The sequence below is a fragment of the Tympanuchus pallidicinctus genome, unplaced genomic scaffold (assembly GCF_026119805.1).
Source record: "Tympanuchus pallidicinctus isolate F22 unplaced genomic scaffold, pur_lepc_1.0 scaffold1, whole genome shotgun sequence".
Taxonomy (NCBI): domain Eukaryota; kingdom Metazoa; phylum Chordata; class Aves; order Galliformes; family Phasianidae; genus Tympanuchus; species Tympanuchus pallidicinctus.
In genome coordinates this window covers 61,512,103-61,539,700 of record NW_026294618.1, presented here as the reverse complement: position 1 = coordinate 61,539,700, position 27,598 = coordinate 61,512,103, and the positions used below count along the sequence as shown (strand labels likewise).

The 27,598-nt window shown below is 38.4% G+C and overlaps 1 protein-coding gene across 6 annotated transcripts in view; it reads left to right on the top strand.

Moving 5' to 3' along the window:
• Positions 1–27,598, top strand: part of PLEKHG1 (pleckstrin homology and RhoGEF domain containing G1) — a 123,725-nt gene that overhangs the window by 72,532 nt on the left and 23,595 nt on the right. For all 6 annotated transcript variants that reach the window (XM_052672911.1, XM_052672902.1, XM_052672892.1 and 3 more), the window contains 3 exons: positions 1,304–1,839; positions 19,111–19,211; positions 24,591–24,660. In XM_052672911.1, coding sequence (XP_052528871.1) covers positions 1,420–1,839; positions 19,111–19,211; positions 24,591–24,660 — 591 coding nt within the window. In that variant the 5' untranslated portion in view covers positions 1,304–1,419. The remainder of the gene's footprint in view (positions 1–1,303; positions 1,840–19,110; positions 19,212–24,590; positions 24,661–27,598) is intronic.

Genomic DNA, 27,598 nt, shown 5'->3' with positions numbered 1-27,598 from the left:
CCAAATTAGATTTAAATTTAATGGACAGTTTCTTATTTGTATAACAAGAAAACTGTTCTCGACATTAATTCCACACTTTACCCTGAGGACATTATTTTCCTTAACAAAAAGGGATTATATATCCCTTTTATTATCCCTAATATTATCATCATTAAAAAGGTAGTATTAAATACAAATTTAATCCTGTGCATTCAAAATGGGCTCCTATTTGTTTGCTTTGAATTTTTCTTTGGAATGATTGCAGCAGAAGCAGTATTCCCTTGCAATTGTATAAGCAGTCCTTCAGTATTACCTCTCTTCCTACATTGCCACAAGTTTTTTTTGTCACAGAACAGATATTCCAAACTTCTTTGAGTTTGAAACATGGCTTTTGGGTGAATGGCTCTTGCTGAAAGGAAACCTTCAGGTGTTGAATTTATTTGCAGCTGCTTTTGCAGGTTCTCATGGTGCACTGCACACAATTTGGTCAGACAGAAATCTGCACTGCATCACAGAAAATGTCTTTCAGGTCAGATGGTCAATAAAAAGAAAGTAGATTCAATATGCTGACAGGAAGACAGACATTTTGTTATTGCATTGGTTTGAAAAACATCTTTAGTCAGTTAAAAAGGGGGTAGTGTTCTGGCTTGAGCTGAACAGATTCAGAAAAACTTATATTCCTACTGGAAGGCAGTAGTATTTGGCAGTGCTGTTCCCCGTGGGAATTAATTTTTTTTTAAAAGCTATGTTATTTTCACCGAGAAATCACTGTGGTTTTATTGTTTCTGTATAAGCTGCAGTGCTGGTAAATGATAAATGCTTTTAGTTTCTGTTTGACTGTGTTGGCCTTGCAGTATTCAAAATGGAAGATACTTCTAGGTATCTCTGACACAATTCTTGAGTTTTCCAAAGCCTCCAAGCCATGGTCAGCTCTCAACCTTAGAGAAAGAAAGATCTCTTCCCAATGGAATTTTTTAACCTTAGGGAAAATATTGAGTCATATCTCTCTCAAGGCTCAGCATGAGAGAACGCACATGCTGATGCCAAGCCCAGCACCATAGCACATAGAAGGGATGTGACAGAGTTATATACATGAACTGGAAGTACTCTGGATTTATGCAGTAGCCTCCAGTGGGATATCACCACCATCTAAAAAACATCAGATCTACAGCGATCCCCAAATCATATCATTCTGGTTGTCTTTTTTTGGAAAAATTGATTTGTCCCAGTTTTGTGTGCAAAGCTTTAAAAATGTCTGTTGTCAACTGTGAGGTTAGTATGGAGTAACAATGATAAAACCACTTTTTCTGTTTATTTTTTTTAGATGACTTCCACTTACCTCTAGATGTTTTACCAGCTGTGACGGAGGGCTTTGACTCCGAGACAAAAGAAGATCTACACAAGGAGAGCAGACCTTTCCGCTGCTGTGAAAAAAAAACCATGGACCTGTCAGACAGTGACCGTCCCGTCAGCTTTAGCTCCACTTCCTCCTCTGCTTCCTCCAGGGACAGCCACTGTTCTTTTGGAAGCAGAATGACATTAGTTTCAAACAGCCACTTGGGCCTATTTAACCAAGAGAAAGAAACAGGCGCCATCAAGTTAGAATTAGTCCCAGCCAGAAGGTTTTCCAGCAACAAACCACGCAAAAACACCCCTGCAGAGCACGAGGATACTGAGGAGAACCTTGAAAAAAAGCTAAGCACTCCAAGGAAGGCAGAACCAAAAGGAGCAGGCAAAAACTGTGCAATGTCCCTGGTGACAGAGCCCACCAGTCCCAAGCTCCTCTACGTAGACAGAGTTGTCCAAGAGATCCTGGAGACAGAGAGGATGTATGTGCAGGATCTGAAAAGCATTGTGAAGGTAGGAATCTTGATTAGAATTGTGTTAACTGTTCCTTAGTGCTGCGTTTTATACTCTTTGATCTCACAGCAGGATAAATAGACGTTACGATGGAATTGGTGATCTAAATGAAGGTTTTTATAGATTACCATATGTTACATCACTGTTCCTGTTTATTTCTTGCTTTTATTTTATTAGATGAATTTAAGCTGTTGTTTGTTCATGAAGAAATAACCATCCTGCAGTTGATGGTAGTAGTGAGTAGTGGCAAACTTTTCGCAGTAACATTTACAAAAGAAAAAAAAAAAGTCAAAAAAGAAAACCAACTCTGTGTGCTGGAAAATATGGCAAGAAAGAAAAGGCAGACAGCTTGTTTGCACTTTTAAAGGTTTTATCTGGAGAATTTCACTTTTCCTTTCATAAAATCATTGAATAGTTCAGTCAGTTCTAACCCTGTGATGTGGACAGGGTTGCCTCCTGAGGTTAGACTGCGTAGGGCCCCGTCCTACCTGGCTTTGAATGCCTCCAAGGATAGCGTACCCACAGCTTCTCTGCGCAACCTATGCCAGTGCCTCACCACCCAAAAAAATTTCCTAACATCTCGCCTTTGGCTGTGTCCTTCCAACCAATTCTTTATCCACTTATTAGTCCAGCCTTCAAATCAATATCTCTCCAATATAGAGATAAGGATGTGGTGTGGAAGCATATCAAAGACTTTGCACAAGTCCATGTTGTGCTTTTCTTGTCCATCAGTTCCTTCACTCCATTGCAGTAGGTTATCAAATTGGTCAGGCATGATCTACCCATGGTCTCTGTTCAGCTCCTCGTCTAGCGTATGCCTCAGAATCTCTTCCAGGGGGTTCTCTGCCACGATCTTCCCAGGTACTAATGTGAAGTTCACTGGCCTGTAGTTCCCCAGGTCAGCCCTCCCCTCTCACTCACCATATTCATATTCTAGTTTTGCAAGTTCTTTCCTGCCTTCCTGTCTCCCTTTTATGCTGTTCACAGCTGCAGTCTGTTCGCTCCAAGTCCTTGACCTATGTTATTGAATGTGACCTGTGCTTTTACTGGATAACCCTATTGTTTGGCTGTTACATGAAGGAATAATGTTTTCTTTAATATCAGTTTTGAATGGGTGGTGACTGTAGCATGTATTAGCAGTGAAGAAGTTTTTCTCCAGCCCCCAGCTGAGTAGTACCATTCATTCTCCCTTTCTAGTACAGGGTAAAATAGGGATGAGTCCTGTGGATTGTTCTGGTCAATCCACAAACTTGCAACTGTGCCTATTAGTCATGTTCTTTTGGGCTATTAAAGATGACAGTGAAGTCCCTTGGCTATTGTTTCTAGTCCACATACTTAGCCTATGTAAGTATGTTATGACCACCCACAAAGAGAAATTCCTTTGGAAGTGTGTGCACTGTTTGTAGAATATATAGCTTCGTGTAGATGGATGAGTTAATTTGCAAAAGGAAAAATATTGGTCAGGTGAAGATGATACTTCTGCAAAGTCCTGGCCCTCTGCTCACCTAATCAAGACTAGACTGAGAAGGAAAAAGGTTTTTAGACTTTGTTAACAAATGCAGTTTTCAATTATTGCATGCATACCCACCCCTCCCCTTGCAAAGTCTCACAGAGGAATCTTTCTCTTTAAGGTTTTATTTGTTTCTGTGTCTGCTGTTGTTTCTGTAAATGTAATTATTGCTACAGTTTCATTTTGGTAGACGTAAGTGTTCTGTGTGTGTTACAGAAGCAAGTTCACATTAATTTGCAGTCTCTGATCCCCAGGTATGGTCCCACTGTTTTTGGGAACTGTAACCCCCACTGTTCTTCCTATGCAGTAAACTATGCAATTTGAGATAAAAGAAGCCATTATTAAAATCTTGAAACAAATTTTCCATTTAGAAATAGGAAGGCCGAAAAATGCTTGCTAGAAATGTTTGAAGCACAACTACAGTAGACATAGATTAAATGAGGCAAATGCTCTTGATGTTATGAAAGAACTTGAGGTATTCACCTTTGAAATGCCAAAGGGTATTTTCTACAGCATTTAATAAATAAAAAATCTTGAAGGATTCGTGTGGCACTATAAAGCTATTTGAGAGATGATGTGGTTGGCAGCACAACATTTTTTAACTAAATGTTCAGGATCCAAGGGCTTCAAAGGAGCTCTTTTCTACATGGTGAAAAGAGTGGGGAATCAGCTTCCTCAGCCTGTGCATGTTCTTCACTTGATTTCAGGGGAGGGAGATGTGACTGGAAACAAGTAATGGAGGGGCCCATTTGTCGGTGTTTCTCAGTATTTCTTTCTCCCCATGTTACCTTAGCAATACTGCAGTGGTTCACCTATCCAAGAGTGGTGGCTGTAAAAAGGGTGGGAAGCCTCCACAGGCATCTGTAGGAGTGCTGTAGCCTTTGAGGATTTGATTATCTGGGCGTCTATGACTTGAGGCCATTTAGTTTGGCAGTCAGATGACTGGTGCAGAGCCAAACTGAGATGAAGGGAAGCAGCTCAATCTGTCTTATTTTCCAGATAAACTTGGGTCAAATTTTGGCAGCTGGTCAGGAAATGGGTTGAGAATGAAAAAGGGGAGCTGGGGGAAGGTTGATTTACGTGTACTTCCCATCACATGTATGGGAATATGAAGGTGGGAGACACTGGAAGAAAGAGCAAACAAAAGAAACAGTGCTAAGTGGAGAGAGTAAATAATTAGAGGGGGAACAATATGAGGAAATAAGTGAAAACCAAAGAAGTGGAAATCTGATGGGAGGAGTATGAATTGAGCGGAACTGGAACACTCCAGTGGTGGTGAGCAGGGTGCAATACAGCAGCTTATTTTGTCTAAAAATGATAGTAAGGTAGTAAGGAGAGGAGTATGGAGTTCCCTCCCCCCCTTCCCCTCCCCCCCCTTTTTTTTCTTTTTTTTTAATGAATTCAGGAAGGCGAAACAAGACAACGCAAGTACAACCCAAGTACAAACAGACAACAGCTGAAAAAATGTCAGACAGACTGAGGATGACATGAGGACAAAAAGGGAGAAGTGAATAGGTACTATTTTAATTGCCCTCTGTTCCTAGCTGAGAATTGTTGGTACAAGCTTTCTGTCCTCAATACTGGAGATTTGCTGATGCTACATTCTCTGAGGACAATGGGAAAATACTTAACAGGAGCATGTTCTTATTTGTTTCCAGCACTTCAAAACATGCTCTTGCTTTAGAACTTAGAAGGTTGTAAAACTCCAAGTCTATGAATTTACCCTCTGAATTTCTGTTGAGCATGTTGAGCAGAGCATGTTTGTGATGCATGATCAGAATTTATTTTGGATTTTTTTTTTGAATTCAACACACATTAACGATTGTGATGTTGTGCAAAGAGATATGAAGAGTGTTAAAGTATTAAAGAGTGCAGCTCCATCGTGCTAGCCATGTTAATTTGTGAAAGGATCAACTCACAGCTACACAGAATCACAGACTGCATGAGGTTGGCAAAGATCTGGCGGCCAACTGGTCCAAACCTTTCTCAAGCAGACACAGCCAGAACAGGGTGCCCAGGACCGTACCCAGGTAGCTTCCGAAAATCTCTAACGAAGAGAATCCACAGCCTCTCTGGACAGCCTGTGCCAGTGCTCCATCACCTACACATCGTAGAAGTACTTCCTAATGTTCAGAGGGAATCTCTGTATGTTCCAATTGCCTCTCATCCTGACACTCGGCACCACTGAAAAGAACCTATCTCTTTCCTCTTTGAGATCTTCCTGCAAGAACGTATATATGATGGTGAAACCTTCCATAAGTCTTCTTTTCTCTAGGTTGGATAGTCTCAGCCTTTCCTCATATGAGATGTGCTGGACCCAGTATTGAACTCTGGGATACAATGCTAGTTACTGGCATCCAACTAGACTTTGTGCTTTGGATTGCGACTCTCTGGACCCAATTTACAATCTATCTCTCTGTCTACTCATGCATGAACAGCTTTCCTAAGAAGGATGTAATAGGAGATGGTGCTGAAAACCCTCCTGAAATCAAGGTAGACAATGAATACTGATCTCCCCTCATCTACCAAGTCAGTCTTTTCATCATAAAAAGATATCAGGATTGTCAAACATGATTTCCCCTTGATGAATCCCTGCTGGCTACCCTCTAATTACCTCCGTATCCTGCACAAGCCTGGAACTAGTTTCTAGGATTAGTCATATATACATGTATACAAACATTTAATTAACATAGACTGTATGAAATTGCATATAGGATAAGATGCATAGTACTAGAAGCCAAGTTATTTCATTACGAGTTAGCCTAGCATAGTGCTTTAGGAAGTGTCTTCTCAGCTTGCATAATTCTTAGAACATATAGGGTTAAGCATGCTCTACATAAAGACTATGGAGTGACTGGGAGAAAATAAAATTTCATTGACTCACTGTTAAAGTAAATTAAAAAGACATAAATTTAAATTTGCTTTTGAATATTCAGATGGTTTTTGTTCTTAACAGTGTCAAATTGATCTAGAGATCAGCTTCATAACACATTGCTAATATGATCTCTATGTGATGCTGGAGATCTGCTGAGGTTCTCCAGCTGTCTTCTTACTGAAGTATTTCACTGATTTAGAATGAGCAAGAGGAGGCTGTACAGACAGTTTGGGCTCTCTATGCTTAAAAACAACTGTTTTTCTAATCAGTACAATTTTGTGTGTGACCTAGAGAAACAGTTGAATTATTATTGTTTTCAGGAATGCTGCTGTGATTCTTGCACAGGCAAGCATTCTAACAAGGATAGACAAAACTTTTCCATTGTTTGGTTTATTTTATCAGATGATCTGTTAAGAGTAATTAAAATTTTGAATTAGTACAGCTTGAAGCATGTTTTGGGCAAGTTTAGGAAGAGAAATTGGATACTTTGGCTTCCTGCTTATGTCATGCTGACAGGTGTACTGGTCAGGGCGAAACCCACAGACTTTCTCCTCTTCAGGATCCAGTCTTACTTTTTCAAATAGCAGTTCAGTTAGAATAAACATAGACTTCATTTAGAGTCACTTATTCAAGCAATTTCTTTTTGCTTTTCCTAAGTAAAAACCTTCCCCAGACTTTATAATAAAATTCAGTTTTGTTCTGGTTCACAGAAGTTGGAAGTCCATATTCATGATCTGTACAAATGCTTTTAGCTGTAGAAAATGGCTATACATGGCTAATTTACTCTCATGGTGATATGAGCCTGTTGAGGACATCTGGGTCCATTGCATGAACCTCAGATATTTGATACAAGAACTCATATCATTAAAATAATGTTATTAAAAAATTGCCGGTGTCTATACAAACGTGTAACTAGAGGAGAATGAAGTTTTGTCAGTGTGTTACAAAACTGATACAAATGTTGGTCAAGCTTCAGGAATCTTGAACTGCAACTGCAGTGTGGGAATCTTCTTTCACGTGTGTGAGTTTCAATACTCTTTCACTGGAGACATATTTTTAAACAATCCCTACTAGACCAGTTGAAGTGTCTCTTCTGTCTTCTCTCCCTATTATCTTCTCTCCATAATTTTTTCCCATCTCCCCAACCACTTTCTTTTTTTAAACTGAAGTCTTCTCAATCAAGCCTTTTTACTCAGATAATCCCATTCTCCTCTGCAGTCGTCTGCCTGCAGTCTTCGCAGTCATTTATCATCAGTCTTTTCTCTGTAATCCCATTCTTGTCCCCAGTCAGTCGATACTGTCTCATTTCCTCATGATTTATCACTTTTTGGTCTTTCTGTTTTTCAATGTTCTCAGCCTTTTCTGGCTCCAGATCTCTCCCTGCAGTCCTCTTGCCTTGTCTGAAGACACACTGAAACAGCTTGCCATAGTCTTTTTGCCAGTTCTAGCGTAGTTCTGTTCAAAGAAAAGCTCAGCTTTTCACTCATTGTTTTCTGTTCTCCTGGCATCAACTTCATCAGCATTCCAATTTTTTCTACCTTCTAAATTATGCTGGCATTCAGTCTCCACCTCCCAGTGTCCATCAAGTTTTGTTCCTGTTTCTCCTTAACTTTCTGTAGAGCTCTGTTTTGTCTCCTTTGTCCTGGAACTACATAACATACTTCTTCATGACACACAATTTGCAGAGGGTCACTGCGACGCAGTAACAATCTTTTCCTGGTCTTTCTTCAGAGGAGCAGACCTAGAAATGTCTCATAGCATTGTACAATGGCAGTTGTGGGTTAAGACCTAGGGAGAATGGAACTGAAACAGACAAAGGACCATTGCAAAAATTTCCTATTGTGAAAATATGAATTTGGGAGGTTTCATTCCTCACCCTATGTAATTTCAACTATGGGGAGATTTGTACAATGGCATAAATCATGCTCTCTGAAGAAAGTCTCCATTATGGTCCAGTCTGCTACAGAACCTCCTTGAGGTACAAGGGGATATTTCATGCCCCTGCTAGTCAGCCTAGGGATGCTTCTTGGAGCAGAAAAGTCGACAGAATTTTTCAATGTGAGAAGAAAAGTATGCTTTTGATTCTTTCTGAAAAAGTCCTGGGAAAATGCTCTTTCTGATATCTCCTGAAGCAACTCAGCAAGGAGGCAGGCTTCTGAAAGGAATGGCTTCAAGGTGAGCAAGTCTGACAAAGTTATGTCCCTTTTGTGTCACAGGGAGAAGCCTGGCAAGGATTAATATTGATGTTTGCCGTAGACAGTGTTGTGGCACCAATGATTAAGGGAGGCTCTTCTGGGAGGAAGTCACTGTCGAAATTTTATTGTTCTAAGTTTCCTGTCTCTGCATTTAGAGTACGTTTCTTCCTACATTTTAGGCAATTAGTTAAACCCACAGCTCTGAAGACTGTACTATGCTACTTATTGATAGTGTCAGTAAAACCACTGCTGCTTGTGCATTGCATTGTTGTGCACTAAGAGAAAGTTAATTCCTCTTAGGTCAGAATCATGATGTGGCTAATGAAACTGCAAATGTTTTTTTCTATGTTATACTTGAACACTCTCATTGAAACCTCTTCTACTATGGCTGCTGTGGCTGAGGGAGCTGGGGTTGTTTAATCTGGAGAAGAGGAGGCTCAGGAGTGACTCTCTACAACTGCTGTAGGGGGGTTAAAGAAGAAATATGTAGTAGAAACACTGGCTTTGTTACCAACTAGGTGTAAACAGCTGTTCTGGCTACCTTGGAGAAATAGTTACTCAGACTTCTTTCATCTGAGGCAATAGGACTATCCAGTTTTCCCGGTACACTTCTTGCTTCCCGAATGTGAGCCATCCTAAAGAAACCTAAAGTGATGGAAGTAAGCAAATAATTGTTTATGTTTCTATCTTAAATAGTTTTAGATGAAGTTGTTTCTGAAACTCCCAGATCTTGAACAAAAATATTTTGCCAGATATATTTGTGTCATCATACATAACCTGAAAAGAAAAAAAAAAAAAAAAAAACACAAAAAGGAAACCAAACCCAAAACCTTGGGTTTTTTTTTTTTTTTTTGTGCATGTGATAATGATTTTGTGTTTGATATTTGAAAAGCAGGAACATGGAGTTGTGAACAACCAGAAGTAACCTAGCTAACTACTTCATTGGTGAAAGGGAGCTGCTTATATTGTAACTGGAACAGGGAGTTGTTTGTGTATAAAGTATGCAAAGCCACAATTAAATATATGGATGTATTTTTTTTTTTCTTGGTTGCATTATCATTACTCAGTCTTATTTATGCTAGTAATATTAATAATATTCATGAATGTTCTTTATTCAGCACACTCCTGAGCATTTGAAAGTCACTGGGTAAAATGTCAGCATTGCCCTGCATCTGAACTTTGCATCCAGGTCTTACCTTACAATGAGACTGTAGAAAATTTTGGACAGGCCTTTAGTGTATGGCTGGGATTATGTGTATCGTGACAGAACAAATGCATAGCTATAACTTCGTGTTTGTTGGAGGTCAGAGCAAAACAGTGAGTTATGCTGTGGTAATAAGTGTCTGTAAAGACAACTATCTTTTCTAGGTTCTAGGTGGAAGAAGAGCAGCAGAGATAGCTGCTGCTGTGCCAGTGACCTGAAGAATTGCTGGAAAGCTCCTGCAACTCTTACTGTAGTCCTTTTTCTGCAGCAGTGGGTATATCGCTTGATTCTGCTATCTGTAGCCTCCTACATGATTTCTAAATGCAAATGAGTATAGGTTAAATGGAGAAAGTTAGTTTCCTGTTCTGGGAAATTATATTGTTTTCCTTTTGATGGGAGAAGGTAAGAAGAAGGTGTAGTTACGTAGGGAATGCATGGTTTAGGAATGTGAGTGGTCTGCAAAGGATTCTGAGTGTGAAACTTCATTCTTACGTCTATACTGAGAGTGGAGCGTGAGGTTGTACTACTCTTGCGTGGCACGAGTAGAGCTCTTCTGTAATTGAGAAAGCTAACCTCTGCCCTACAGTTTCCATTTGCTCACTAGCAGTGATGGGGAGCTCTGAAAAGTGGTACAGCATCTCTGGGCAAGCAAGTCTGAGGAGGGTGCATAGCACAACTGGGAGGAATAGGTCAGAACTGAGAGGCATGGGAGAGGAAGCACTGCCTAAGCCACATTGTTTTCAGCATCTATTTAAATGCTTTGACAAGATGATGCTTTGTTTGCAGAAAGTTTGGACTTTCTGTGAAGAAATTCCAAAATTAGGAAGTGATATCTTAAATTGAAACAAATTACTGAATCTGCACTCAGACTAGAATTTCTGGAATCTTAATTACTGATCATTGCCATTTTTCTTCCGGTCCATGAAAATATTTGACCACTTTTTATTTTGTTATACCATCATTATTATATATTACTTGTCAGTGGAATGTGTTCTTCTACAAATCTATACTCTCTAAATGTGAAAGATTAACAAACTACACAACACTCTCTCTCTTTTCCCTTTCACCACTTCCATGTGCTAAGGTGTGTCACTGGCTGCAATTTTTTTGTGGTTTCATGAGAATATTGTTTTGCAGTTAAGATACTGTCTTAAATTTTCAGATGCAGTCCACTCACTGCTATGGCCTTTCATTTAGTTATTTGTTACTGATAAAATCCATCCAAGTCTGGGAAATACATTGTTAACAAGGTTAGGATAAATGTGTGCTTAGGATGTGTGCACATTTTCACTCATATGCTGGCTTTGCATTTTCATTCTTTGGAAAACAAGCAGTTGCAGTTTCCTTTCTTGTGTTTTAAAATTAACATTTCTCTTCTGGAATGTCTCATTTAATTTGCAAGCATATCAAGATCTCCTTAAAAATGGTAACATTCATTTGCTTTACAAACTGGGGGAAGTTCGTATAACAGGACAATAATTTACCAGCATTCAGGTTTCTTTCCTGGGTGGCTCAGACCTTCAAAGACTAAATGCACCATACAAAATTTCTGTTCATTGCTTGATTCTGTCTTAATGAAGTTGTAGTCGGGCTAAGTAAGCCCTGTTGTGAGAATTAATGTAGATATCCTGAAGAACTTTGAGATTTATTAATATATATATATATTAGAATTATTAATTATTGCACATTTTTAGATGATACCTTTTGAAAAAAAGCACTAGGTTATTGAGTGCAGCTGCTGATTTATTCTGATGATGCCATTCCTCAGTTGTAGCCTTAGATATAGAAATTTGTAGAGTACCTACTTCATCTGCCTAGTGACCCCAAAGTCTTTAACATCCTAATTGCTGGTTAATGCTTTCATTTTGTTGTCCTCATTACTGTAGTTTATTTCTTCTGTGTTTCCTCTTATCTTTGGGAAGCCAGTTAGATGGGGCCCTCACGTTGCTCTTCAATGACATGTTAGTTAATTACTGATAGCATTTATTATCGTCCCATAATCTCCAACTGTTCTCTGAATTTACATCTTATTGTATCTCTGAGTAGCAATTCTCAGCACCAGCTTCTGGGCAAAATTCCTGTAGCTGTGATTTGTCAGTCGGTACTGGCTGATATCTGAAGATAAACATGGAATATAGTTTTAATCAGTGGGTTACAACTTCAATAAGTTAGTGTGCTGAAGAATATAAGTGGCATTACATATGAGTTTTTGTTCCCAGTGGCTTACCCATGTCATCTTTACAGATGATGTATGATTTAGGGGACTTGTCTGTGCATGATCCATGAATCCCAGTTTTGTATTATGAGTGCTTTTAGTGTACCTCTATCAAATTACACTTTGATTTAACTGACAGCCTGCCTTCCAGGGTGTCTTTCTAGGGTGGGAAATTTTGGCATGAAATACCTGCAGTTGAACAGGGGCACATTGCTAAACTGTGATTGTATTTCATTCAAGCAAAAATTCATTTCTGCTAAGAAGGCAAAATCCATGAAAAGCAGTCTGTCCTTGAGGTCCGTAACTAGATCTCCTGATTGCTGTGTTGTTGACATTGATATGCTCTAGAAGTTTACAGACTTTGTGTATAGCTTTCTGCATGCTTGTGCTCTACACAGGCACAACTGCTCAATGACATCTAAACCAGAGAACAAGCATATTATAGAGGTGCAAGTCATAGTGTTAGGACTCAGAAATTCCTCGCTGCTATTTTTGGCTGACATATGCTCCTTCTGTTGCTTTCCATGCATGAAGAAGAAGCCAATAAGTCTTACAAGATTTCATTATTTCTAGTCCCTAGTATCTGTAAATGAGGCAGTGTTGTAATACCTGTAAGGTGAAGGAAGGAGCCATGTTGATTGTAGAAAATTTGTCACTTGCTTAAGAACAACTACATGAAAAAAGTTATTCTCCTATTATTCTGTAGATGGTAGTTGAGTTGATGCAATGCTATGTAAGTACTGGATTCTGCAGACCCCTAACTGGAAAATGTGCGGAAAAGTCTTTCGTGATCATGTTACTCTACACTGTTAAACAGTGGAAAGAAAACTGAAATGTGCTTCTCTATTTTTAGTATTTTTTCATATCGTGTTCTAACGAGTGCTCTCTTGCCATCAATCTTTGCCCTTTCTGCATGCAGTCAGTGGGTATCATCTTACTGGATCATGATGCTGGCTTTATTGCTGTAATCTGTAGGCTGTGAGCCCAACTGCCTGTGCAAACTGGCTGCACAGAGAAAGCCGGCCATAAACAAAGGTGAACTTAGACAGCTTCCTCCACCATCTCCCTCCACGTGGTGCTTGGAGCAAGGACTGATGTCAGCAGATCCTTGCCACTTCAGGGACTGCTGCTCTGCTTGGAAATAGAAAAGGAGATAGGTCACAAACAAACAGATTGTATAAAGCATGGAAGTTTTCAGAGACTTGCTATTGATAGTGGCACGTATTCTCCTAACCCTTCTCCCATGACAACAGGGTTTGGATGCTGCCACAATGTAGGTGGCAGTGTTAGGGCCCACAGGAAAGCTCTGGAGGGGCTGAATTTCCCACAGGGGCAGAGCTTTCTCTACTGGCATTGTCAAGTGGAGATTTATGTTCAAGGTACTGGGAATGTAAAAGGAATGAGAAAGAGGTATAGGAGGGGCACATGCTTTGATCAGTGTGGAGATTTTCAAGCTTCTGATGTCCTTAAAAAATAGAATATTATAAATAAATAAAATCTGCACTTTCCAATTACTGTAGAATTTGGAAAGACATGCTCACAGAAATGTCATTTTTTCTTGATTTATAGTTTTGTATGTAGAGAAGCTGTATAGGAGACATTACAAGCATTTCTTTTTTTCTTTTTTTAAAGTTTGATTTACTAGCAATGTCTGGAGCAGAAATTAAATAAAGCTTTGTGTTTTTTTTTGTTGTGGGTTTTGTTTGTTGTTATTTTTATTTTTGTCAAACTGTGTTTACAATTAAAAATATTCCTATTAGAAAAATGTAAGTCTTCAGCAGTATTAGCCTACTGTGCAAAAGCATGATTGTGCTGCTTATGGCCTAAGAAGATGGTAGCATTTCTCATGTGAGATGGAGATACTGTTTGATGGCTACTGAATTTTCACTGACACAGGAAAAAACATTTGAAAAGTTACTTCTCTCTTTGTTAAATTGGTACTGGCAATCTATTGAAGCACAGCTGCTTCTGCTTCTCTGGCAGAGGAGCTCTTGAAGCAGGAGGTCAAGGGCAGTAATTATCTTGATAGGTATGAGTTTCTGCTTATCCAAGTAAGAGCATGTCAGCCTTTCTGATGAGGGCTTTAAAATGGCTAAGTCTGGGAGGGCAACTGAGCAAGCATTTACATTCATAGAAGAGAAGGATGATTTCAGTCAAAATGAAGATGTCTTATAGATGTGTGTTTAGTGTGACTCTTTACAGGAATAAAGAGGCAGACTATGGAAGACAAACTGAATGGAAGAAAGCAGTCAGAAGTGTGTGAATTTTGGCTTCATTAAAAGCTTTACTACAGATGTGACCAAGTAAATCACTGTGCAAAATTATGAGACCTGCACTAAAATGATGGACTTTTCTTTTTCCATTACTGAAGGGGATTGTAATACTGATAGGGGAATTGTAATATTGAAAAAGTGTATGCTTTAATGAGAAATCTTGGAAGTTTTGATATGGCAAGAAGATGGGTTTGATTTAAATTTCTGAATCCTTACCCAGATACAGCCGAAGGAACCAGGTCAAGAAGGCTATGTATATATTGTTTACAACTGCACCTTCATTTTGCAAGTTACAGCTGTGCTTTCAGTAATTGAGAAGAGCTGCAGTGAATTGCTTTGACTGGCATTCAGAGTCTTTGGCCACCTGTTGTGGACAGTATACTATTTTTCTCCCCCTACCATGCATTTATACAGTGCTGCTGTACATTTTAGATGAGTCTGTAAATGAAGTAAATTATAAAAAGGAATAATCAGGCAAAAGGGGCACTGCTGCAGATTATAATTACCTCTGTAATGGGCAGCATGGAGCACGTTACAGCAATTACTCTGTTGTGCAATAGTCTCGACTTCAGCTGTGGTTTGGTTAAATGTGGCTCTAGCTAGCATGCTACAGACAGGATCCAGTTTGTGTCATGTTTTCTTTCTGGCCTGCAGCCTTTTCCTCAGAGTAGAGTGAGAGCATTGCATAGGCAACCTGGGCTACTGCAGTACATCAGAAGCTCCTCTCATGCCTCACCATCTGTTCTATGCTGTTTGCACACGTGCTGGGTAGAGGGCAGTCAAGCCAAGTCAACTATGCCCATAGGTTTGATATATCATCTAGGAGAAAGAGTTGCCTTATTGGTATTACAGACTTTGGGAATATCTGAAAATGGGGGCTGATGTTACTGTGCTTCCTGGATTTAGATGCAGTTTGATGTTTTTATTCTATGTTCCTCTTCCTGCTGCAGCACAAGAGTATCCTGGAGTTTTGATAAGCACCTGTTTGTTTCCTTTTTTTTTTTTTTTTAAATGGTTTTGGTTGTTTATTTATTTAAATGTTTAGTGTTTTGTGTATGTGCCTTTTGCTAATGGTGTGCGTATGCAACAGCACTACTCTACAGAAAATTTTGCTTATCTTTGATTTCAACATATGCAGAGTTTGCTTTGTAGAAGAAGCACTAGGTACTTTCATAGTGTATACTTTTCTTGCAAGGCAGGAAAACGTTTCACAAGGTAACATGTCTTTTACTCCAGTTTTTAACGCTACCATTAATATTACTAATTTTAAGATGTAATGTTAACATTACCATGTTATTCTTTGACTTGTCGTTCTGTTTACATTTTGTTTTTAAAGCTAAGTGTGGACCTGTTTTCAAGGGAAAACCTGAGTGTCCAAATGAAAATGTTCCACATAAGTTTGCAATTGTTTTCTGAACTTTGGATGTGGAAAAAATAATTTAATCCACAAAGAAATTTTTGCTCATTTTGTTCTTTTCTTGACAGCTTTTTCTCATTTCTAATTAATAGGATTGTTGTTTTATCCTTTGAGGTTAGTGTTGTCATCATTCTGTTCTTCTGGAGCTCTTCCTTGAGTGATTAGGTAGGAGGAGGTGGTTGTCAGATGTGAAGTTTCTAGCAGACATTCTTCCCGATAGATTGGTGTGATGAAAGACAAACGGGGAGAATGTCAAACTCAGCAAGGGAGGCAGAGCTGTCTGGCAAGACTCTTCTGGTTTTTGGAGAGATTCAGGAAATAGTGTGGAAAAATTGTGCAACGCTATTAGAGCAAACCTTTCTTCATAAATCAATCTAAGGAGACAGGCATTTATTTTTGTTTCTCCTATAAAGTAAGCTAAATGTTTTGCTGTAACTGCAGAGAGGCAGTAAAATGCTGGCAAAGGCAAAGGTTATAAACAAATCATTCAGTGCTGACAGAGGCTCTGTAGATGATGACAAGAAGCAAATAAAAGGAATAAACCTAGTGTTCTGTTCCGATAAACGTCATTGATTTCTGCACCATGTCATTACAGCTGCAGCCTGCCCTGTTATCTCATAGCTCCAGACCTTTCATTATGGCTTCAGATGATAACAGCTGTTGATATGCTGCAGGAGGTTGCAGTGACTACCGTGGGGGTAAAGTACCATATACTAAGAAATAATTAGGAAAAACCCCATGGCTGGCTAGCTTTGATCTCCTGTTGGCGTCCTTGCTATATGCTGATAGTGCTTCAGTTTCCTGGATGAGTTCATGAAGCTTTTATGATAGTGCATACACTCTATAAAGCAATATAACCCACTAGCTGTGCCAGTGCAAGCCAAGTGCTGCCGCACTGTGCTGGAATGTGTCGGGCTGCCTTGTGAAGAGCAGCTGGCATCCTGCCCCACGTGCATGCAGAGCCCTGCAAACCTGCTGCTGGGATTGCTGTACGCAGGTGGTTCAGGCCTAGCCCCCAGCATCTGCTTGCACCTTCAGCAGTGTGACTGTAACCGTAAGATTGTTGATCAAGACTCAGATCGGTGACATTAGCTCTATCGGAAAGTTAAAATGTGAAAACAGGCCCCCAAACCTTTGTGATTCCCTAACAGTATGAGTGAGATATAAGGAACCTCTGAATCCCAAGCATATTTAACAAATAACTGGCTCCTTTTGCTCTAAGCAAGAAAAACCCCAACCATGCATTTCCAGTTTGCTTCTGTTGAAGGGAAGGGAAGGGAAGGGAAGGGAAGGGAAGGGAAGGGAAGGGAAGGGAAGGGAAGGGAAGGGAAGGGAAGGGAAGGGAAGGGAAGGGAAGGGAAGGGAAGGGAAGGGAAGGGAAGGGAAGGGAAGGGAAGGGAAGGGGCCTGAGATGCAGTCCTGGGGAACTTTTTGCAGCAGGCAGCACAGGCTGTGGGTGTGCAATATAACCTGATCCTGGCACATGCTCATGGAGCACTGGAGAACCGCCAAAGCACCTGCAGGCTTTTTCTTGGCAAGAGCATTAGAAGGTGCCTGGTTCTTTATTTCTAATTAAGGGAAGATTGAAAAGAATATATGTACGGGGAGAAAAAACTGGGATGAGAGGATGAAAGGAGCATGAAAGATCATGCTTATAAAACTGTCCACAATACTGGAAAATAAATGACTATTGCTTTGAGGAAACCCAAGCTCCTTCTATTCAGATGAATGAGGAATTCCTCTTCATATAATAAACAGACTGTATGGAATTCTTTTCTGTGAGATTTCCATTCCTCTGCAACTCTAAATCATACCAGCTCAGGATGCTCCAGTGCTCTGTAGTACTCAAATGTTTTCAGATGATCGCAGCTTCACTGCAGCTTTTCTGTTCCTTGCTGTTAAATGTGAATTTTTATTAGTAGGCAGGAAAGTTATTTATTGCTGTCACTGGAATAGCCCTGAATCTATCATCTACTTCTGCATTTGACCTAATGTACTACGTGCTGCAATCCTGCCAGCCTCATTTTACTCATTTGCAGCTTCTGAGTGTAAATGAAAAGCCAACCAAAAAATTCAGGCAGCCCCAGGGATGCTTTTCCAATGTCTTACTGCACATAGCATATTTCAAGCACAGGCCTGGACTACAAGCCTGAAAGAATGTAGAGTACAGATGTCCATCAGAGAAGAGATGACTTTCTAGGAATTTTTTGTGATGATGAGGGGTAGATTTAATTGGAGGTAAGCAAATACCAAGTGTGGATTACTGAGTGGTAGGATTAGGACCTGAGACTGCTGACTTCACCTAATTTGCACAGAATAAGTGATGGAGACTTGAATTCATAACCTTCTTTGTGAGAGTGTCTAAAATCCAAAGGCCAGATCAGTGGCTGATCCAAACTCTTTAATTTCATTGGACTTACAGAGAATAAATTGTGTCCAATGTTCTGGAATATTTTTTTCTTTATGACTCTGCCCAGTTACATCTTAGAAGTTTTCATGGTCTAGTTGACATTTTGCAGGGTTTGTTCCTTAGAGTGCAGCGGGATGTTACGTTGCTTTTGGTAGGATGCCACACTACATTGTCTGATCCCAGGCTAAGGGATTTTATTTATTTTTATTTCACATTGTTTCAGCTGTTTTCACTTTTCCTTTATTGTTTTCCGTCCTCCAGCAGAATTTCTTCGTGAATGTGGCAGCACACTGGGTTTCTTGGATTATGAGCAGAAGTTAGTTGAAAAACCCAATGTTTTTGTTTTGTTTTGTTTTTTTTGCTTGTAGCTGAGGAAATCTTAATGCTATGGCAGCAATGTGTTGAAAGATGATGCTTTGGGAGCTGATGTCTTATCAAAATGAGGGAAGATACGGGAAGTTTGTTCTGCTAGAACACTGTTGACCTGATCTTTTTCTAGCGCTCTTGTACCTATTCAGTTAAAATCACTGCATAAGGCACTCTTATAAATTACAAAGCATATATTTACTAACTGTATATACCAATGTAATTTGCAGTGTATCTGTGTGGTTAATGTATATGTGTGGTTAAGTTGCATGTGTGCATATACACCAAGATTCTCTGTTCTCTACAAAATATGCATTGCTTTTTCAACTATAATTAAAAAAGTTCTTAGTGGTTACTTTTCTGAGCACGTTTCTTCCATGCTTACTGTTCTAGATTATATAGGTTTTCTGTTACTAAGACTCAAATCTTCATTTCTTATTTGTAGGTTTTTTTTTTCATTTGTTTGTTTTTGTCTTTGAGCCTGTTAAATGATCAATTAAGCCATCATTATCAATGACATCTGAATACATTTGTGTATCAGTAGCAAGAGAAATGTCGGCTGTCCGATCTAAGTACTATAACTTAGCATTCAGTCTTTTGTTATTTTCTTGGTTTCAGTGAACAAGTAAGTACTGTTACCTTTCATAATAGAATGACTGTTCACAGAGAGGCTACTAAAAGGTTTACTGTAATAGTAATGTGAAACTGATATGAAGGAACTCATCTTGTACAATAAAAGTTTGCTCCATTTACTGATTTAGAAAAGGAGGAAATGTCTGAACGGGTCCTTCTTGTTTCTCTTGTAGGATTACCTTGATTGTATCACTGACCAATCCAAACTTCCCCTGGGGACCGAAGAACGATCAGCCCTGTTTGGCAACATACGAGATATCTACCATTTCAACAGGTAAATTGATGTTTAACTAAATGAAAATGGGTCAATACCTGCATTAATGGGGAGGAGGCAAACCGAATAAATTTTCTTTTTATCATTTTAATGCTGCAAATATATATATAAATTGAGTAATGGTATTTCTCTGATTCGAAACTGGGTTGATTTACTGAAACCAGATTTTGTAGCTATTGATTAAATGAATTAGGTGTGTTCTTTACCTACTGTTTCTGTTTTCATGCTGGCTATTTCCATAAATATATGTATAACCTGCTTCCTATCACAGAAAAGCTTAATGCAAGACTACCATGAGTGGCATCCTTCTTTCACCAAAGAGAAGTATCTTATTCCTTTTATATCAGATCCTTTTGTATACTGCCATGCATCTGACTTTTCTAACACTTCAAACTGCTAGACACTTCATTAAACAATTTATCAAAAACATGTTCAAGTACCTTTCCATTTATTGAACTTTTTTGCTAGGTGTCCTATCAGCCTTCTCAGAAACTCTGCAAATAGAATTCTAGCCTATACTGGGAACTTGAAATAAAATTTCTCTTCTGTCTATAATTGGTTCCAGATTGTGTGAGACAGATGGGAACTTCATTTTTAAAAACATACTACTGCTACTTTTGACTTAATTATCTGTTTCTGTAAAAACAGTTAACTTGTTCAGCATTTGGGAAAAACCTGAACATTCAATCAATTCAACAAACCAAATGTCATAAAGGTCATATGTCTTCTATGCCATGATCTCCTAAACTCCTGTGACTTTTGAAGAACAATAAATAATTTCTTTGAATCGAAAGGAAATTCCGAAGTGAAAGACTCATGTTGAAGAGCTTCTTCACTGTTCATCTATCATAATGGGAAGCAAAGATGTGGCTGTTATATTTTCTGAGTGTTCAAAAACTAGAGAAATGGCTTGGTTGTTGGGGGACATTTATACCAGCATCATTACAAATACTACCTAATAAAATTACTCTTTAGTATGATTTATTATGATAAAGTATCACTAAGTTACAAAAAAATAAAAATAAAAAAGATAAAATTTGTTGAGGTTAAAAGAAAAGAATGAAAAAAGAAATGTAGGGCACTTCAAGTGTTGTATGTTAGAATTGTCAAAACTCATTCAAAGCCTCCGATGTATTTCAGGCCCCTAGAGCTAAAATGGAAATAGTGAGTTTTCTAAGATTCTTATTGTACATCCTAATACAGCGTCAAGACTAGGTTCCCACCTATGTGAATGAAACCTGGCGTGTAGCTTCTGGGTCCTAAACTTACTTTAGAGCCTCAAGCTCTTTACCTTTGAAAAAGTTCCACTTGGCAGTCCTTTGTTAGTTTCACATGCTTTTTGTAAGCACAATTTTATGGTTTTAGAATTACCTTGTTTTCGTAAACTTTGAATGTGTGTTGAGTTCTTGTGGTCAGTGTAGATGAGAAAAATTCCATTTCAGTAAATGGGAATTATTTTCAACTATATGCTTTCTGATTTTTACATCTTGCACTGAATATTAGAAATGATGGTCAGGATTCTAACCGCTGGTCCTGTCCCTGTGACTTCTTTTTGGGAAACCATTTCTTAAAGTAGAATTGTAATATTCCAGCAGTCCTGCAGGAATCTCTTAGGAAAAGCTGCCTCATTTTTATTAATTTAATTGGAAGAGAGAAATGTCCTCTAAGCCAGTGTTTGCTACCTTCCTCTTCTGGCCTTTCCTCTTGAGATTCTTTCCAGCGTCAGTTTAGGATAAATTCTTGACCCAGTAGCATGACTTCATTCTCAAATGGGAACTCTGTGGAGAAGCATGTGTAAGGTTTGTACTTCTATCAACACCCAGCTGATCATAAGATAGGCCAAACTAAAACTTTCATTGATGAGACAAATTGTGTAATTAGTGACTACTGAAGCATGCATGTAACATGCAGAGCTGTACAAGTGCGGTATCCAGTAGTCTCTGTGTGCTGAGGTTTGTGCTGGCAGCTGTTGACTTTCTGTTAGGAAGAGCCTTCAGAAAACCTGCTAGAGCTCACCTTTAAAGGAAAAGGGTTTTGCATTCATTAGTGGACAGGAAACAGTTTTGGCCACTAAGCTTTGTAGCCATGAGATTATATCAAGGCTACATTTCTTTTTTTTTTTTTTTTCTTTTTTGTGAAAGTCTGAACTTTTCAGATTCATTATATAAAAATCCAGAAAATTAAATTATTCAAACAATGTAACCATGAGGACCAGATTGTAATTGCTTTGTCCCTTATGGCTTTTGATGCTGTGCTCTGTTTGGCATAGAGAAAATACAGCTTTTTGGTAATGCTGCTACTTTAGCATTTATGGCTAGATTGCGCCATGTTTGGTCATCAACTGTTCTTTGTCATGGGTGCAAGACAAATAATGCTATTCCCTTCCTGCATCTTTTCATTCCTTCCATTTTATCAGAATTGGCTGTCTGATGTGGCTGTCATTATTATCTTTCTTTTTCTTCGTTTCAGATCAAGAAGGTGAAAAATTTCTGTGTCTTGTTTTAAAATAGTGTAGTAATGATATTTAATTAATAAGATGAAAAGAAAGTCTCACTTGGCATAATTGAAAGGGATGTTAAGTGTTTTGTCTTGAAAATGATTCCTGTTCCAAGAGGTCAGAACATCATAAATAGCGTTGTAATGAGACTTTTACTCATTTGACTTGAAGAAAGAATGAATTTGTTGCATGAAAAATTTTTAGTCTTTCTCTGGTTACCTCTCTCATCCCAAAGGTATTAGCATTAGCTACTGATGGTGATTCAGATGAGTACAGATTCAGATTTTTCCAGCTCATGACAACCTCAATGTTATAACTCAGTACATGGTCTGAAACAGCAGTAGCTCTTGTGGCGTGCTTCAGTCCAAGTTCTGTTTGTGATTTGCCTGCAAGAGCATCATATTCCTCCACTGATGTACCCTCATGAGCTCTTCCTGCCTGGGCTATTAGTATACACAACTCACAGCTGTCAGGAGTTGTGTTGCTATCTGTGAAGAGTGTAAAACATCTCAATGTCCATGTGAAGAAAACATCTGTTTTCTTGCTACCATTTTTACTATCAGGTACTTAGATGTAGAATGATAAACATGTTCTTTTACACGTCGACATGGTATTATAAGATTTATTTAAGATTTTCAGGATTATGGGCATGACAGATTTGTTATTTTTATGTAGTGGTAGGTTGCTCTTATCAATCCTCATATCACTCAGATGAGACAGAAGAGAGTGCAGTATAGCTAACAAAATCATCCTAAGTGCATCCTTTACACTATAGGCTTGCACTGACAACACATGCCACAGGCATATTTACTGTATAAATTTGGACTTTCTGCATGAATATTTGAAATCTTTAAGTGCAACATTAACCATATTGTCTAGGAAAAATAATACAACATATTAGGAGGCAAGTGGGAATAAAATGGCAACCAAGATGCTACGTATTCTAAAGCATCAGGAGAATGTCTGCCTGCTGGGGCTGGACAGCAGGAAACCTCTGAGCACGTTCTGTTTATTTGATGTCATTTCTAAAATTCATTTGTGGATAACAGTCATTATAATTAATGGTCAGCATTGCTACAGCTACTTTTTTTCTAATTTAATGAGCTTCATGAGTATGGGCTATCAAGCAAGGGTCATATTTTTATTCTTATTTTGATGAAGGGAGATTCTGAGGTGTGGAGGTTAAAATGTTATTATACAAAGTGTCTTAGTGTCTGCTAAGCCTAAGTTTTTTGTTTGTCTTCATTCATTGTGACTGATTGCTGATTTCTCTCCTTCCTTCCTCTAGTAATTACAGAACCAAAGAACAAGTCCAGAAACTTTTCTATTTACTCCTTTTCTTACTTACACAGTGAAATTATTTTTTCCTAGAAGGGCAAAGGGTAGTTCCTTAGACATAGCAGTACCAAGGCAAAATGCATTCAGGGAACCAGCTATGAATTGGAATGCTATACTAGAGAAGTAATTAAATTTAATAATTTAAATGAAAAATCATCTGATGAGAAGGAAAAATGGTTTATCATAGAACCATTTGGTAGAAAATTCTTCTTCTTTCTCAGTTTTCTGAGAACATCTTTCATTAAGACTAAAGAATATTAAGATCAAGGAGTGATCTTTGAGGTTTTCTCAAAGGAAATTTATTTCATTGAATAGTTTTTCAAGACCTGAAAGTGAACACGCTTAGTTGTTGAGTTGCTCCTGTTATAAGGAATTCATTTCCTGTTTGGCTGGTCAAAAATATAAATTTTTTTTCTATAACGTTTTATTTTTCTGCATGTAGAGTTTATATGTTCCCTTTCAAAAACCATTTTCCTGGCTCACCATCTCTATTCAGTGAAGAGACCCGCTAAATGTAGAAAAGACTTCCTGAGTGAACTTATTACCATTCTTCATGTATGTGTAATACATTTCTGTTTCTCATCTGTGTTTTTCAGACTTGCTCCTCATCCACCTCAGTCAAGTGAAACTCCCAGAACAAAGAAAATCTTTATAGGACAGGACATGTTTTAAATTTTATTTGATTTGGGTGCGTTAGTTGGAGTACAGGATAAACTACTCTCCGTTTACAGTACTGTGCATATAATATAAGAGCTGTCAGTCTGAAGAACAGCACTCTGCTTTATATGATCGGCAACCCATGGCCATCGTAATAACTTGAATGTTTGTGTATGTGGGAATACCATTTCCTTAGGGTGTTTCTCTGCCTCCAAATAGAAAACTCCAATGACTGCATATCCAAGAGGAAGAGTTCATAAAGCTTTGTGGTTTACTGACAAGAGAGGTATTCCAGTGCTGCAATTAATTTGAAGCCAGCATATGTAAGAATAAATAAATACAAAAAGTAAATTACTGTGAATTCAACATATTGGTAGAAAAACATGTAGTTTTGTATTTGGGTGATGTGTTGTGGTATCAGAGTTAGAATTTCTGTGCACATGCAGATAACAGCTTGACTATGTATAAGAGAAAATGTTTTGTTTAGTACACATGGAGATACTGTGCAACTATTCTGGTCTGAATCTGAGTGTCTGATCTGTGTGGAAGAGGAACAGTGGCAATAACACTGAACAGAGCTAAGATACTGTGTTTTATGTGGTAGGAAATAGAACAGTACATTTGACTCAGTCCGATTTAGAACCTGGTTTCAAAGATGGTGCTATTTTATAGTCTGAAAAAAAGCAAGGGAGACCATTACAGATCTATTCATAGAAGAATGGGAAGCTTACGGGGGAAATCAGTGGGTTTCTAGTTCCCTTTTTAGGACTCTCTGCATTGTAAGTGCTTCCTTGAATGATGGAACTCTGTCTGTGTCTCAGGCACATATGCATGTCTATTCCAAGGTGTGCAATAATTGTCTTTCTATTTCTTGTTCTTTGTTTTAGTGAACTTCTGCAAGATTTAGAGAACTGTGAAAATGATCCTGTGGCTATAGCAGACTGTTTTGTGTCCAAAGTAAGTGGCTGCTGCAAGTATTTGTAGCACAATACTTGTTGCAGAATGATATCAAAGAGTAAGATTAATTTATTAATGTTCTAGACCTACACTTCAACCATGAAAAATATGTTATTTTATTTGAGAAGCGTATCTGACCTGATGGAGTTATTGGTCTACGGTTAAGTTTTAGGTCCATTTTTGTGGAGCATTACAGTGAATCATTTTTTCCCCATTTTTTAACATGGGTGATCAACTGGTACTACTGTTATGCTTTGTTTGCTTTAAAATGACGATAGAATACAACTTAGCTGCAATTTTAGAAAAGGCAATAACTTGTTGTCCTATTATTTTCTGAAATGCTTTTTTTTCTTTTTTTTTTCTTTTTTTTCTTTTTTTTTCTTTTTTTTTCTGAACTGAGCCATCATAACTTAGTTTTCTTTTAAAAAGAATGGCTGAAATTCTAATATTAAGATTCAAACCTTAGTCTCATTGAAATACCTTGGATTTGCTGAACATATTTATTCAATTGTATAATTCAGAAGTAAAAAAAATATTAAGAGAAAGCTGTCAGATGCAAGAGAAATATAAAGTACCAGAGTGTCCTTTATTATAGGAAACCCAGAGAGATAGTCAGTGGGAAGGAAAATGTTTATTATGTGTAGAACAACAAGAGATCAAACAATCTAGGCTACTGGTGACTCAAGTTCACTGCAGACTTGATGAGAGAACCTACATTTGCCTTACATCTGTGGAGCCCAAATATGTCAAGTAATAATGCTTCTCCATGACATTTCTGGGTTAAAAGGGGCAGAAAAGGGAATGGGAAATGTAGTTTTTTAAATGTAATTTCTTCATAGTGATGTTTGCTTGGTTTCATTAAAATAAAATAAAATAAAATCTCTGTCATATTTTAGGCTTCATCCTGAGTTCAGTATTGCCAGCACCAGCCATTTGTAAAAACAGTCCTAACATATGTATTTAGGATTAACTGGACCACTCTATTTTGTTCATTGCTATTGTGGCACAAGAGATTTTATTGGAAAAGGAAATGATGGTAACAGATTAGGGCTGCCATTTCACTGAATTACTTGCTTGAATTGAGTTGGAGCAAGTTACTACTTATCTTTCAGCTGATCTTTTCTAAGCACTGGGAGATCTCACTCTATTTTAGCCATGTTGCAGTGGGGCTTCTGGCACGTTGTTATCATTCCAAGCTTCCAATATTGAATTTAAGAAGAGTGGTAAGGATGTGTGTGGAATAGAAAAAACTTACCTGTAGATTGGCTCTGGCTGGCTAGTAAACAGCTCAGCAGGATCTGGAGTTGTGGTAGACTACAGAGCATGTCAGCAGTGTGCCCCTGCAGTGAAGGCCAGTATCTTGCATGTGTGTTAACATATAATTTGTATTAGCAAAAATACAGTTGGCAGATTTAGCTAATTGTTTCTTCCCCTCTATACAGTACTTGTAAGACTGCATAGTACTGTAAATTTTGGTCTTCTGGAACAAGAAACACACTAGAGTGATCCAGACTAGAGCAGGTCTGGAGGTTGGAAAATGTGATGTGTGAAGGCTGAAAGAACAGGATTTGTTTAGCTTGAAGAAGACAAGCTGAGTGGAAATATTTGCTGCTGTCTATAGCTGCCTGGTAAAAGAGTACAGAGAAGACAAAGCTGAGATTCATTTTTGAAGGAGCACAGGGTGAGAGACCGTGGACACAAGTTGCAACAAGGGGAATTTCAGTGAGATGTGATGACTTTCAGGTTTGCTTTTAACCATGAGAGAGTGCTTGAACATCAAAATAGATTGCGTGCATCCTGCACGATCTCCATCCTTGAATACCAAACTAGATGATCTTTAAGGTCCATTCCAACCCAGGCTGTTCTACAATATTCAGAACTCCAGTAGAAAAGCAATCTGATCTAACTGGCGCTGCTCTAATATAGACATAGGACACAAAACTTTCAGAATTCCTGCTCAACATAAATTCTCCTATGGTTTGCTGGTTTTACTGGGGCATTCCAAAGCTGAGGGTCCCAGTTATTCCTATGGATACTGCAGTAGAGAAAATGTATACAGCGTTGTCATGCCTTCCTATATCACAATAGTTGTTCTTGTACTGAAGACCATTTGTGAGGCCTTCAGGATATTTACAGATGCCACAATTTGGAGTTCATAGATCTTTCTGCCATATTATATGAATCTATCTGTGGTGACTAATGGCTGAGACATTGAAATAAAGGTGCTAAAAGTGATAACAGCAAATCCAAGAAAAAGTTGCTCCCTCTGTTGTACTAGCCAGCTGAAAGAAGTTCTCTGATAGACTTCCTGGCCATTAATTCTAGAATCCATCTGCTTATCATCAATTTCTGGTGCTTTTTGTTCCCTTGTCAAATATTTTTAGAATTTGTATTACTGGCAAGCAACTGCCTGATGGCTCAGAAATTGCTGGAGATTGCAGTCCTAATGAGCATTTTTTTAACTTCATCCAGATGAGTGCAAATGCTTGAAAGAAAAATAAAACAATAACATAATACTCCATAGTTCTGTTTTTGGCTGTGAAAATGTCATTACAGTAACTGTTGACTGTCTTAATAGGCTCCAGTTGTCCATTCTTTGTTGCTTGTATCTTCTCAGCGTTGAGTAGTGGAAATAAAATAGCCTTTTTTGGCAGTACACAGTCCTTAAAGCCTTACGGGATTTCAGCCATTTATTGTTTGATTACTTTGAGTGTGCTAGATCTTCACTGGGATAATATTATACTGAAGTCATAGCTCACAGCTTTAGCTAATGGATGTAGCTCCAGTGGAACTTCTTAGATGTTTATAGTGGAACTGTGCTTTGGTTATGCTAGCTCTGGCTCTAGTGGCATTTTTTTTCAACCTACTTATTCACTTGTGAATAGCTTAGTTGTTAGGAACTTTGAATGTGTAATCAAGCTTTCACTGTAGGTACCAT